The following is a 15,618-nucleotide window of genomic DNA, read 5'->3' as shown; positions in this document are numbered from 1 at the left end:
TTTTGTTAAATCATTTTAAACTGTGCCATCATGTCAATTTTTTAATGGTGTGGGTTATGAATGACAGTCGCATAGAAAGCCAATCAAGAAATAAAAAAATAAGTGAATAGAAAATTAAATCTACAGTGAGAGAGAAACTCAAAATGATGAATAATTAAAGCACATACTGTTTCATTTAAATAAAGTAGTGAAAGCACTGCAATACAGCATGTGTTTCTTTGTGAACTGTATGAATACCATGTGATTCAACTTGTATAAATATATCTCAATACATTTACACTTACCTGAGAGAGGGTTACGACCCAGTACCAGCACGTTTGGTAAAGGCATCATCACCAGCTGCTGGAGACTCTCCTGCCACATAAAAAAATATAAAAAAAATATTAAGGAAAGCAGAGCCAGTTAAGTATTTTAATAGAAGTATGAGTGTATATAAAAAGATGATTTAAAGAAAGGCCAAATAATCAACAGGACATAAGATTGTTATCTAATCTCCAATTAGAGAGCAATAGTAAATGGTTCGAACAGTGATTCAGTGGAGCGGTGTGTACTTATAAAACCGTCAAGTGCACTTCTTCCAGTGTGTGAGTGTGTTTGTTTGATGACATTGACAGTGATATATATGCTAGTTAAACTGCTGGTGTGGGTTGTGCTGCAGGACCCCCTTCATTCATGTCAATCATCAAAACCAAAAAGAAACCATGAGCAGCAAATGACCACACTCACTCAATGACGTAGCCTGTACGTGTATACACAGACACACAGCAGGCAGAGATGGGTAAGATTTAATTATTGCTGATGTTTTGGTTTAAGTCATTTAAAATTATAGGCACTGCGATAGTGCATTGACAGTTACAAGCAACAACAAATTACTACATTATTGAATATTTCATGTTTATATTTACATTTAGTCATTTAGCAGACGCTTTTATCCAAAGCAACTTACAAGTAAGCAACAAGGCAAGCAAACAAAAACGTTTACCAGACATCAGAGAGAAGTCTGAACTCATCTCACCTGATAATTTGACCTTTTTGTGCAGGTTACTGCTGTAGTAATATTAAGTATAGTTACATAAATATTTTTAGAAAAGCCCCCACACAAAGTCACAATCCATCCTATACATATTGCATTACCTCACTGTGAAACTAAAGGAAGGGGGGGCTAGGAAATACATCATCATTTGGTAGTTTCGATTGGTTAAAAATAGTGCCGCATCTGTGCCGTTGTCACACTCAAAAATAACCAAGTAGAATGAGAGCTGATGAATTCACAACTGCATACATACTTTATACCAAACATCATACACTTTTTTGTGAACCTTCAGCACGTGTAAAATATTACCTAACCTCGAATAAAATAGTTTCTCTGAAAGTAAGATTAAAGGACTCTGATCAAGTTACCATATTCGTGTACACGTCAAATTCTAGGCAATTAAATTACCATTCGTCTTTGTTTGTTGTCTTGTCTACACATCATTGTTTCACTATGTCAAGGGAAATATTTTTAGTACTGTAGCAAACACAACTTCAGCTGTACCCTCCTTATCAGGGCTTGCAGCTGAGGGCCCTCTGACGCCTGTGGTCGTCTAAACCTTTGTTGTCTATTTGATGTGATGCTCAGACAGAAAACCACTACTTTACAGAGAAAGATATGGAGAATGCTGGTGGCACCATTCACATCTGGTTTTAAACAGATAACAGCACTGACTGGTAGACAAACTAGGTAGCAGCAACAAAATGTGTCACATTTTGTGCATTTACACCATTTGGTTAATGAATCAACCGACTAAATGTATTCAAGAGAAAATCCTTCATCTACCTCCACACAGACTCTCAAACATACAGAGAAGCTTCTATGACCTGGCTCTGAGGTGAAGGTCAAAGTTTGGGGGTAGTGATTGTGAGGTCATGGTTTTCAGATTACCAGCATGGTTGCCATGGTTTCCTGTCAGTGATGATAAGACCCTACTGACCCCAAATGTCTACACGTCTGCCTACATCAGTGTATGAGTGGTCCAGGGAGATAAATTGTTGTTTAGGATAACATCTTAGGGGGGAACAAAGGCAAGCTACTTCCTGTCAACAATTCATGAGATTTTGTGTACACAGTGGATTACTTTGTAATTAGACTCAGCCTTTAATCACAGATACCATTATAGCAATAAAATTATCAGCAAAATATCTTCTGAATGCATAGAGAATAACAGATATCAGATATCACCAAATCAGGCAATGGGAAAAAAGAAAAGTGACGATGATGTAATGTGATATTGGTAAAAACAATGACTAATATCGGGCAGCTCCAGTCCAAAATGAGCAAACAGTGATAAAAGAGAAGATGAAGACGACAGACTGACTCAACAAGCATCAGCCAGACTAATCAGTGTAGCTCAGTCAGTCACAGTTGGTGGCTCACAGAGAGGCATTCAGCGTGCCTGACAGTCAATTCACCATGTAGAACTCATGACAACCTCTTTGGGCAAAATCTGCCAAGACTTTAAAGGGCAAAGACACCACAATAATCTGCATCATCAAATAAAACTATGGACCCTAGAGTCACCCCAACAACTAAAGTCTAGGGACGTCTCACCAGAAAGAGCTTGAAAGCTGGTCTGTGAATTCTTCTTCCCAGATTTGTGGTACACATGTAGAAAAGAGCTAACTTTAAATAGTAATAGTAATTTTTTACATATCTTGCGGACTTTGTTTTTAGCTTTGTGCAAAATGATGAGTCATTACAAAGTCACAGACACACACACACACAGATTTTATTTCCACTGCCCACAACCACCTGTCCATCTCTTTTGACCACTGCTCCCCATCAGCTCACACCTGTCCACTTCAATGGCAGCATGTGTTTGCTGTGCAAGCGCGACATTTCAGGCTGTTCTTTTTATCTGTCCGTCAGATTCTTGTTATACAGTGCTGACATCTCAGTTTAACAGTCTAGATTGTGTTAGATACTCGTCTTTGAATAAAGTTAAGCACAGGGCTGAATTCCAGTAAAAGCTTAGCTTCAGTGCATTAATCACAATCATTAAACAGCAAAAAGTGTACTTTTGTTCCATCCTAAATGATTCAAGTCAACTGATTTCCTCTTTCTTCAGTAAAAGATTTTACAAAGGGATGATCTACAATATGCAGGGTCACAAGTTTCGTACAACACTATGTCTATTCATTAACCCTTTTTCCTTCCCTTCCCTTCTCAAGGACCCATTGAAATGCTCATGCTCGTTTGTTTTCCATCTGAGCTGTCTCGTTGCTATCTTACTAAAATATTTTTTTTGTGTTAGAGCTTTATGAAAAAAAAAAAAAGGTTTCTGATGCTACTTCCCTTATGGTAAATTTACATTCTGTATCTGACTTCATGGCTGATTCAATGATGGGACTAATGCATACTTTATGCTTGATCTGTCCAATAGACTGATATTTTGATGCTTTGAGGATTTGCTGCAGTCTAATAACAGTTCTAAACTACAGCAGCCTAATATGTATTTTGGATTAACTGGCAAAGGCTTAGCTCTCATACATAAAACATAGATACTGCGGGAGAGAAACCAGCCACCACACTCAGCATCATGCATGTGCGCACACATACTAACAGCTTTCAAATGGAAAGCTTTCCTTGCCTCACTGTAGGTGTAACAACGGAGACATGCTTGGCTCTACCACTATTTCACTCCTCAATATTCAATATCTAATCATAACACATGAGGAATATGGATTAGTCAGTCTTTTAAATGTGATATAAAGTGAGTGACGAGGCAGAAACAAAAACAGAGGGGAAGAGAAGACGGAAAAAGACAGTGATAGAGCTTTGATTCCATCATTTCTTACACGAGGCACACAGGGCTGAGCTTCTCCTCCCATCAAAATCTACTCAAAATCCCCCCCATCCCCCTATCCTTACACTATATGGCTGTATTATTGATTTCCGCAGGATTCACAGGTCCTCAACACTGACTCCTTTAGCCCACTGAGACATTTGGACAGATGAGTTGTTGGTTAAAGGGGAGCCTGTAAAACACAATGGAATTTGCGCTTTTAAAATAAGCTATATTAAATGAGCAAAATATTTATTACGATTACATAAAATGAGCAGAACTTTGTGTCCTACAGAGTAGGACAGTTAACTGTCTTGAGCCAAATGTGAGCTGAATGGATGTCTGCATGTCTGCTGACAATAGAGATAATATTCTGCTGAGCTACCAGTGGCCTTGGTCTGACACATACACAGCTGCAAATGCAATACATGGACAGGGTGGTGCTAAGATAAACAGTGCATGTGCGTTTACTGTAGGTAAGCATATATGTGTGGGTCTGTGTTAAACTTAGTGTCAGTTGAAAGGTTACAAGGCTGCCGTGTTTGGTCTCACAGGAGCTGTGGCTGTTAAACTCCCTCTCCCCAACACACACACACACACACACACCTCCAAGGTCCTTTATGTACATCCACCCGAGCACAAGTTCCGCTACCGGCACAGCTTTAACAGGGGGCTAATTGTACTGCTACTGTGTGTGTGTGGTGTGTGTTTCCATCATTTGTGCATGGGTGTACAAATTCTGCCTGAGCCCTGAATCACGGCCATTCTGCAGACATGGAGTGTTACCATAGAAACGAGGAGATGGGTTTATTGTCCCCATGCTAGAGAGTCTGAAACATCATAGTAAAATACAGTAGGTTAAAACATACATGCACTTAGACACACACACACACACAGACACACACAAATAAGCCCTCCCCTGGGTATGCCACTGGACTTCTGCTGAAAAGCTGCAGAGATTATGAACTTGAACAAGGTTATTACCACCAACAATGGGAAGGAGCACACTTCCTCTTTCTCTCACATCAAATACACACACAAAGAAACCACTTTAGCACAGGATCCCACTACATCCCCATGAACTAAATCAATGCAAAGAAAGCTCTTTCTGCTGTTGAGAACTGTAATAGACCAATAAGTACACAAAATGGGTTTGCACACTGCAGTTCAGGAATGGATGGAGTAAAGGCTTTATTCTCATCGTGTCTATAGATGCAAATTGGCCACAAGAAGCATAATTGGGTTTCATTACGCCAGTTATTTCAGTGATAGAGCTATTTAATTAGACAATGTTTTTTATTTTACTGTTGCAAAGCAGAACAAGAGAGCTTTAAGCTAAAAATTTAACAAACTTCATGCAATCTGTTGAACTAATTATCACATTTCTGGTTATGTTTAATGAAGGAAAATGAAGTTGATATGCTTCCTGAACTACTACGAAGCTAGATTTGACAGGTTAAAAAGAAAGGTTACTCAATAGAAAGCAGTTGGGTCTACTGTTGACCAGATGGGCAGATCATCATTTATGTGAGGTGGAGGAGGAGAAAACAAGCCATTAGTACCCCGTTTCTTTTGTTCTCCGTTGTTATCTATCAGCTAGAGTGCTTTTAACAACAGCGCCCTGAGGCTGAACGAGTGGACGAGCTGATCCTGCTGCTCATCTCAAAGGTGGAGGCAGGTGGGCTGGGGCATGCCCAACCCCTCCACCCCTAGTCCCTCACCGCGGGATTTCACACTGGTTGGAAAAGTTCACACCATCACACGCATCATTTTATGCAGTTAAAGTCAAAGGAGCTATTGTTATGTTTAAAGTATCATTCAGATAAAGCTAGATTGCATCTTTTGCTTCTGCTTAAATCTCTAATCTACTATTTAGTTTAATTTGTTAAATCGCTTTGAGGGTACTCAGAGCAGCTGTGATCTTAGTTGTTTTGTAGTGACAGTTTAGGATGAATGTGCTCACTTGTCAGGATGTTACAATAAAAATTGGTCTTTAATTCACTATGCCACAGGTTTTTCAGATGTTGCACAAAGGAATGACTTTTGCCACATTTTCAGTGATTAAAAATTAGACTTTAGAATTAATAAATTTTTTGTAGATCAGTCACTCCTGCCAACACAACACAAATTTAAAGTGATGGGAAAGGAGAACACAGCTTTTGGCTTCCTCATAACACAGAAACTCTGCTAGCAGCTAAAAATAATTCTCTAGCAGCATATGAGAACCTAGTCTACATCATAACTCCTACTAATTCCCCTTTGCAAGCAGACTATCTTATAAGCACATTAACAAACACACAAAGAATGTGTGTTTTTTTTTCCAATTAGATGATCCTAAACTCAAAAACAGTAAAAATGTTTGTGTTTAAAGTAAGTTGCTAATTAGAAAAGCCAGCTTCAATGAATGACACTTTGGTGACTGAAATACCTCCTTTGTTGTCTCAGATCAGAAACAGTACAAAGTCTGACTGTTTTCAGAATGAATCATGTCAAGTGTGGAAACAGAAGTGCGCTACATCAAATGACATTTTTGCCTTTGATTTTAACAAAAGAAATTGCACTTGAATGCAATGTTTGCTGCTTTTCATCAGGTTGAATCCAACTGTTCTGACAACTTGTAATCTTGTTCAGATCAGCTTGTCATTTTGGCGTTGCCTGAACATGTAACACATATATAGCTGAAAACCAAACATATACTGTATATGGCTGTTGGAAGATAGAAAGATTAATCTAGTTTGCCTCTGGAAGAAAATTAAATGTATTCTTTTAAGCAACTTTACTGAGATGTTGATTGTGTGCCGTCTGTGTCATTGCATAAATCCTAGCTTGTTAGCTAGATGCTATAATATCAACAACGCGATTAGCTCAGACTAGCTAGAATATGAGTCTGCATAACAACACATTTAGCCTGCAGCCACAAGCACATGCCCCAATAAACTTATTTGCTCATAACTGATGTTGGAAGGAGCAGCAAAACCGGGAGTCAATGGGGAATTCCAGACTCATAAAAATGGTATATATTTGTACATTTTGACCAAGTTATAGTTAAAGCAATAAAAACAACTGGCAAAAGCAGTAATTACAAGGAGTAATCAAAGTTAAAAACAACATCTATTGCTATAGTATGTTGCATCAGATCGATCGTGTTGTATGTGAGATTGTATCGTCTCTCTAGCCCAGTAACCCTCATGACCTTTGTAAGGCTTTGGGGTCTAACCGCCTCTTACTGGGACATAAAAGGCAACAGTTAAGTAAGGTGAATTCCTTTTTATATTAAATGTTTTACTGGGACAAACAGAAAAATAATTCACAGTATTTCTGATAGCAGGTAAGAAAAAAAAGTTTGTTAGTTCAGGCAAGGGAATAACACACTAATGTCAATTCATGGGATATTTTTCAGGTTTACCCTGCGGCCTATTCACATTTAATTCAAGCAGTAAAGAAACCCTGACATTAACGAACACCTAAGAGAAGACTATTAACCTATCCTACATTACCCATTTTGAGAGCTCTGCCAGGGAACCTTGCAAAACTTTGGGACCAGGCCCGCTCAGTATGAATGGTGGCCTCTGTTGCCCTTTAAACAGTCAAAACAGAGTTCCCAGCCTTAACACCACACCCCAAACCAAAGCAGTGGCAAAGAGAGGACAGAGCTGTCTTTATTCCCAATAGTAAATTGCAAGTTGGGGGCAGAGAAAATGTTACTTGCAAACAGACAGCAATGCAACCCAGTCTATGATAAAACAAATCAACCCTGCATTGTATCCACTAGAGTTTACAGACGTGAAAAACAGTCTACCTAAAGTAGTCATCCTGTCCTCAAGATATTACAAGGTATTACTCATCCCATGTTTGAATGAGTAGTTTTCACACTGAATGGCGCCAATTGCTCTATGAGCCTGATTTTCATAAACCGGGACAAACTGATTCACTTAGTGAGCTTTGAGAAAAGCCAGCAAAAGCACAAAGAATTTAGTTCAGTTGCCTGAGGCTCTATATTACACCCCCCTTAAGAATGTCAAACCAAGGCCACTAAATTAAAAGGAGGCCCAGCATATATTTGGACTGACCACCAGAGAAATTAAACCTTGAGTGGACTATGTTGTACAGAAATAACAGAGTAACCGGAAAAGTTAATATGCCAGTCTGAAAAAAGAAATGTGATAATTATTGGGCTGAATATTTACAACAAAAACGTCACTCCAATCATTATGACTGCTTTCATGTAACTTTAAAAATGCACAGTACATTCATATGGACAATGAAACATGGTTAAGGCTTTTAAGCCTTGATCTGTTCACCATATTCTGAAATCAACGTCTGAAGTCTGACGCCCGTCTAGACATAGACCTCCTCCCACACATTCTGTTGTACCAGACACACTTCTTTATAGATGTAAACTGAGCCCAAGAAATTCAAACTATGACATAAGAACCAATATTGAATTTCTTGTCTTGCACCAATTCAGTTTTTTAAACAACAAAACAAATGATTTATGGATTAAATCATACTGAAAAGCAAAGGGAGAGTGAAGGGGAGTGGAAAAATAGTCACAGTAAGAGACAGGGGGGTAGCGGCACAAAGAAAAAGTTCCTGGAAATGTTCTCAACTGTCTGACTCTAGTAGTTCAAAAAGGTTAATGAAATAGTTTCTCTATTGACGCCAGAAAATCTTTTGGTGAGTGGGCAAGGGTTTAAATAAAGCAGTGTTTTCCACTGCATCTTCCTCCTGGACAGTCTGAATAAAATAAAGAGCTCTTATAAAAAAGACTCACATTTACTTCACCGGTAAAACAGTATAATTACACCTCATGTTGATAAATTCCATTTATCCTCTTTTGCTCTAGTGAGGGAAAACAGACCAGCCAATGACATAAGGGGATCTCATTACCTAAAGAGGGTTTTCTAATCAATTCTGATCTAAGGTTGCTGGGCAAACATAATTAAAAAGTCTTACATTAGATCAATGTATTAAATCACAGGAAGCAACAAACCATACAAGGCTTCCACTGACTCTAAGAAGTCTTTCAGAGTGCTGAGTAGTACAGTAAATTGAAAACCTGCCATTAGCCTTTGACCTGGGTGGTTTTATCTTCATTCATGTGGCTCTGGAAATGGAAAAGGAGACACGCAATATATAAAACAACAAAATTTTGGCCTGTTATTGTAAAGCTGTTACTTTACTACAGCAATTATTGCAGCTGCTAATCAATTAGTCTTGAAATGAAATCAATAAAATGTGTTAAAACACATCGATGCACAGATAATTCGAAAAAAGCAAACAATCAGGAGGTTCTAAAACAAGTGTTGCCTACTTGTGGCAACTATTTTTACAATCACTGATACAAATAATAGTTATACATTAATCTTATAATCTGCACATTTCAGTGGCTAGTTAGTCATGTCTTCAACAATCACAAAGGTCTACATGATGTACATTTTATCTCCTGCCCAAGTCTGAATACCAGCTGCAAACATATCAGTGAGTAAACTAGACGCTTATTTGGTACCTTTTCAAGTTGTTCAACAATCAAAGAAGCTCTGTCAGAGGTCACCATATACATATAGTAAAGTCTGACTGTAGTATGAACAGAAGCCAGCCACAAGTCTCTAAACTGCAATCAAGGGGGGAAATTGACAGTAAGGGACAATAGGGGGATCTTAACTTGTAGGTGGTCTCTGTGAGCCAGAGACTCAAGTGGATGAACAACAGTATGACCAAGAGGTCAACAGAGCCATGCAGAGTTTCATTGTTGTCTTACAATATCTTCCTTACCGTAGAACAGCTCTGATTGCCCAATAGCATGGTTTAAAAGCCCCAAATACATGGTAACGGTTTCAGACCCTCTAAAAAGCACCAATTTACCTACAATGTGTTTGCCAATGTTTCCAACAGATTTTATTTTGATAATGCAGGAAGTTGAATTGTGAAGATGAACAAAATTTTACAATGTTTTTGCATTTACAACATAGGAATCCTTTTAACAGAGAAAAAGGAAAAAAATTTATCATCATTTTGTTTAACAAAGAGGTAGGCAGTATTACATTAACTGCTAAATCCTGGATGTTGAGATGCAGGGAATGTCCTCTTGCTAATTGACTGACTCAGCTCAACCCTTCCTGTCATCTCATCATTCACTGACCATGTTGGTCACTACTTAGCCCTCAACAGCCGCTAAATCCAAACACTGACTTTCAGAAAGATTATTCTGCGAGTCGTTTGAGGCAGCCTAGTGGAGCTTTTCCAGGCTTATAACACCGAAATCTACACAATAGGCTGATTGTTTAAATAAGATGACGTGGGAGTGATTAACAGGATCTTCACAACCAAGTCATAGTGGAGCAAGCAAAGCAATTAACTGATTAGTGACATTATTCACTTGGCCTAAGATATAAAAAATGGCAGGTTTACAACATAATGTGTTTTTTTTTTTTTTTTTTTTTTTTTTTTTACTGAATTCTGCAATTTATTTCATAAATGAGTTGGAGAAGCACAACCATTTTGCACAACCATAGTCCCCCAGGATATGGATCACATTCTTAAGTCTCAAGTTTGGTAAATCTGTGTCTGTCTTCTTCTATGTCTCATTCTTGGACTCACTATACTGTCGCAACAGCATGCTGGGTCATGCTCAGTTCCTGGCTATCACAAATACAACACTTCAATGCTGAGACACTGTTGCAGCAATATATCTGAATCATATTCTCTCCAGATTGTTTCATATTGCAAAGCTTGCATGTTTCACAACTGGCTTAACAGTTGCATTTTACAAGGAACCAACACTGTGCATTTAAGCGAAACCATTTGCCAGCTGGCTGAGAATGTAAACATTTAAGGCCAAGGAAGTTCACAACTGCAACCGCGACATGCCATTTGCTTCTGCTCCGATTTGTGTTAAAATCATATTGTGAAGAAGTCAATACACTGTTAATCTTCATACATGATGTTTCAAAATTGCCTGACAGTATTACAAATGAATGACTTGTTATGGTATGACACAGTACAAGAGGTCACTGTATTGGATATAGCATTGTGGAAAAACTGGGACCATGTTGTATCAAAGCCATTCCAGCTTTGGTTTAGCTGCTTTCCTAGGATTTGCAGGGATCAGTTAGAGAGGTTTGCAGATAAAGGTTGCTTGTCTAAATAGTTTGACACAGGCACATCAATGATGTAGCCAGGGTACAAAATCCACTTTTTTAGGTGATAAATGGGAAAAAAATACATCAAGTAAGCAGATATTTTTTAGCACCCAAATAATACATTTCCAAAGGTGACAGAGAAATCGAGGGGTGGTCCATGAGCTTAGATATGTACCTAACCAACTATATATCATGTGCATGATAAGATCATCAAATATGCATTGAAATGCCGTGTACTCTGTCAGACTCCCGTACTGATGCCTTGTTATCTAAGGGCCCTTCTATCATCTTTCTTCCATCTCTCACTCCCCCACACTCTAGTCCACTTTCTTAACAGGAAGTTTCAATAATTTCATTTAGCTTTAAGTAATGATTAACTATGGTGAGAACATCAACTAAGATGTTTCAGGGCCTGATGAGCTGATAAGTCAGTCGTGCTAAGCAGTAAACACAGCCTCAATATAAGATTTTGTCTGCTTCTATTGCCTTCACATCTGTCTGACTAAATCTATGTCTGTCTTGAAAGCAATGATGTGAGCTGCACCCAAAATAAGGCTGATACATACACCACGATCACTATCCAAGAGGCTCATGTTGATTTTTGAGGTGAAAAGAAGAGGGAAATTAAGCAAAAGAAAAATACCAGACATGCAGAGTAAGCAGGACCTCAGCAGTGGCTTTATGCGTTTCACATTCCTAATGTCTCTATGTGTTTAGTGGAACCCTCTCTGGCATCTGGACGAGTGTCATGATACCACATCACATGTAGTCACGCACACACATCTGCAAATATATCTCTGTTTATACTGCCAAGTCTTCATGTGGTAGGTGCTTATGTGGTGTTTTTCTGTGTATGCATATGAGTGAAAGCTGTGTTGTCTGACTGTATCTTTCCACAGTAACCCAAGGGCTATAAAGCAATCATTTTCAAGGCAGACAACCCCAGCCAAGCCATAAGAGAACATGGGAAAAGAGTTTGGATTCACTCAGAGCCCAGAATCCGCCCATGTATTATACAAGTTATTTATCATGATTTTACTCGTAACAATATTTTGTCTCCTCTCCTCTCAATCTTCACTTCAACATAGACACTGTTCAGCAACCTGTGGATCAAAAAGAACGTGATATGAGAATTAGCAGTTTGTCTTACCTGATAGTAAGCTTTAATCTGCCTGATGAGAATAGAAAGATTCTGAATACGCAGGGTTGGGTCATTGTTCACTTTCTTGTTGGTCCTCTGCACCGTGGACTTGGGATTTCTGCAGGAAAAAAAAAGGCATGTTTTTTAAAATCACAACAAAGTTTCTGGTGAGCATTAGATCGAGCTGATATTTTCTCAGGTGCAAATGCTAATGCAGGAATTAGTTGAGTTTTATGTCTGAAGTGAATTTTTCAAGTCTTGTATATTGTTCAGGTGTCATGCCGAAAAGTGACTGTCCGCCTTTCACAGGCTGTGAGCACTCCTGCGGATAGCAATCAGTTTCTGGCGAACAAACATTTTGGCACGACACCAACACAAGGGATACACCAGTCTTGATTGGGTAATTGCCTTCATTTATGAACAATTTCAATCATCTGGTCAACTGCACAGATATAGGTGGATGTACACAAAATGCAAAGAGAATGGATTACATGTCAGGAAAGAAGATGTTCGCTTAACTCGGAAAGAACTGGTTTCTCATACTCATGAGAAAGTTTGGCGTGCTCACAAGCAAAAGGGGCTCTGTAGAAAGCTGACATACTGTATAGTAGTAATGTCTATATATGTATGTGACTAGCATGTTTGAAGCATCTGTGCTTTAGTTTGACAATGTGTTGCTCTATGTTAGTGTTTGCCTCAAAATAGTAGCTGCACAATTACAACTGGCCCTTTTTGAGTACCACCAGATCTATTACCATGTTAAAGAAACCACAGAAATATTCAAAGGCTAAAAAAACTGCACCCTCGCAACCAATGTGTCAAATCTATGAATCAAATTTTGTGGTAAGTTAAAGTAAATTCAAACATTTTTGTGAAGCACCTAAACCTTAAGTCTATATTGCCATAGATACATAATTCTACAACCCAACCTCTGTTGACTGTAATTCATATTGAAGAATGATTTCACTAATGTGGTACAGGGAGTAAACATTCACCTGAGTAAATATAAAGGTCATTAAGCCTCTGTGCTTAACAGAACAGAGAGGCTATGCACCTAACTGACTGCGTTGCCCAAGGGACTTGGCATGACAGCGGATGTTATCACGGGTGTCAACAAGTTTTAGTGAGCCTCATAGACATTCCACACACTCACATACTGTAGTACCACCTCCCCAGCTACTGTTGTCTAAAACAACAACTTCAATATGTGGAAATTACTTTTAGAATACCAAAGCTTTTTTAAAGCATATTTTCATGATAGAAAATATTAGCCAATATGTGGTCATGTTTACTTTGTTCTTTGCAAAGCTTTATATTCAACCTATCTTTCAGTTAAACTTGAAGTAATAAGCAGTCATCCATGCATTTTTTCAGGTAATTATTTTTCCATTTTTGACTGTAAAGTTAACATGTCAGGATCTCTAGTAGTAATGATTAAAACTGTTGTTGTTGAAATGGCAGTTTTCCATACTTAAAACTTAAATACTGAACAGGCTAATACTGTGAACTTAATATAATTTCTATGGATTCCCTGAGGGAAATTCCTATTTCCTGGACTACCTGTTTAACACAACAGTTTTGGTGGCAAAAGAACAACCCCAGAGGTGAGAAACACTTGCTGCCATACTGTACTTTGCAGGATTCAAATATCTGTGTGAATGCGAAGAAAAAGATGGAGAAATTCTGTCAATTAAAACATAAGAAAAAAAAGCATGTTTTTATTTCATACCCAGCCTAGATGATATGAGAAACTATGAATTAACAGCAGCCTAATTTCAGTTAACATGTTTCTAAGAAAACAGTCCAAGTTAAATACAGAGATATACTGAAATATCAGCATAAACGTCACACGTACAGTATCTTTTCTAACAGAATTTAAATGGTACATGCATTTCATTGATCATTCTGCCATTAGAAATTTGTAAAAACAATCAGTAACGTAATTTATCCTGGCACCAATGGCGAATAAAAGTAAAATCCCACCCACTCTGACTATAAGCACTATCTCTGTGATTAATTTATCATACATTTGCCTTGGGACTGTCTAGGAACACAGCACTACTTACATACTTGACATTTTTAATACTGCACATCAATTACATCATCACTGTTAAAGAGCAGCTCTACTTTTCATGAAAACAACTTGAGACTGCAAAGTACCTCCCATGACCTATATATAAGGGTCAACATGCCATTAGTAAAGAGGGATCCTGGCTGCTTGTGAATGTATGCATGCATGTAGTATGTAGCACATGTGCAGTCATGCATGTGTGCACATGTCTGCATCTGTGCACTCCAAAATAGCACAGGCATGTTTATGTCTGCTCAGCTAATACAAGCTTAGTCCTGAAATGTCATAACAACACTATATAAAAATCAAGATTTTTTTTATATGGATATTATTGTCTGTCTCAAAGAGGAGGTCAAAGGTGAAGGATTTTATCTTCCCCAAGGACATTCAGCTTGGTGGATGCTTGCAGATTTCTTAATCATTATGCTATGCCATTGTTCTGTTTCTATGAAGACCTATTAAAAATACAGTACATAGAGTAATACTTCATATTAACCAAAACAAATTCCCAATTATCAATTTCACCCAATCTGAACACAAAATCATGCTAATCAGGAAGACACAGGGCTCATTTTATTAGTGGTCTAAATGAACAGTCATGTGACATCCCCAGTCCCCCTCCCCTCCACGCACATCCACACACAGCCCCTTTTGAGGCCCATAGTAGGGGGTCTATTTAACCCGTTAATTAAAAAGCAGAGAGGCAGCTGTAATCCTGTCAAAGCGAGGAGGGTGGTGAATGCAAGAACAGCAGCAAAAAGCTTCACACATTCCATCATCATGATAATAGGCCAAGAACATGGTGGCCACAACAACCAGGACCATGACAACACCATGCAATCCACCCGATCTTCAGCTCAGTCTTCGATACTATACACATAAAAGTGTGACAGGTTGTCCCCCCTGCCCCACTCCACCCTACGGATCAGTAGGCGAATAAATGCAGGCACTTAGAACGCTAAAGGGGGTCAAAAATCCCACTTGCCGCCTCCCTTACTGATCCTGCTGATGCAGCAAATCTAAGACTTTAAACAGACAAACAGATTAAGGATAGACAGACAAAATGCCAGCTAAATAGCCAGCAAGGCAGACAGCTAGCCAGCAAGTCAGCCAGAAGGCCAGTCAATAAGCTGCTCTGTCAGTGCTTGTTGATAGGCACAGCAGCCTTATGCAGACCCTGCGGCCACTTTGCTTTCTCCTCTCATCTCCTGGCTTTGATTGGCTGGGTGGGTTAGGGAGCACTGTTAACCTATATATGACAGGCTACATTACCGTTCGCATGAGCAGCCTTGCACATGCCCATACACACACACACACACACAGAGGGGAATCTAAATGCACACACACAAAGACAATGCAGGCTACATTTGGCCACGTGCTGGGGATTGAGCTTATGCGCTGAACTGTCCAAACACAGCGGGGGAGTGCGTGTTTGTGACT

At 38.8% G+C, this 15,618-nt stretch overlaps 1 protein-coding gene across 6 annotated transcripts in view; it reads right to left on the bottom strand.

Moving 5' to 3' along the window:
- LOC113158858 (girdin) overlaps positions 1–15,618 on the bottom strand; it is a 54,771-nt gene that overhangs the window by 32,427 nt on the left and 6,726 nt on the right. For all 6 annotated transcript variants that reach the window (XM_026355143.1, XM_026355147.1, XM_026355148.1 and 3 more), the window contains exons 3-4: positions 12,117–12,225; positions 285–354 (exon numbers count right to left, since the gene is read on the bottom strand). In XM_026355143.1, the coding sequence (XP_026210928.1) occupies positions 285–354; positions 12,117–12,225 (179 nt within the window). The remainder of the gene's footprint in view (positions 1–284; positions 355–12,116; positions 12,226–15,618) is intronic.

This window comes from Anabas testudineus, chromosome 15, assembly GCF_900324465.2.
Source record: "Anabas testudineus chromosome 15, fAnaTes1.2, whole genome shotgun sequence".
Classification (NCBI taxonomy): domain Eukaryota; kingdom Metazoa; phylum Chordata; class Actinopteri; order Anabantiformes; family Anabantidae; genus Anabas; species Anabas testudineus.
Note: the sequence above shows the minus strand (reverse complement) of the source record. Positions and strands in the feature narration are given on the sequence as shown.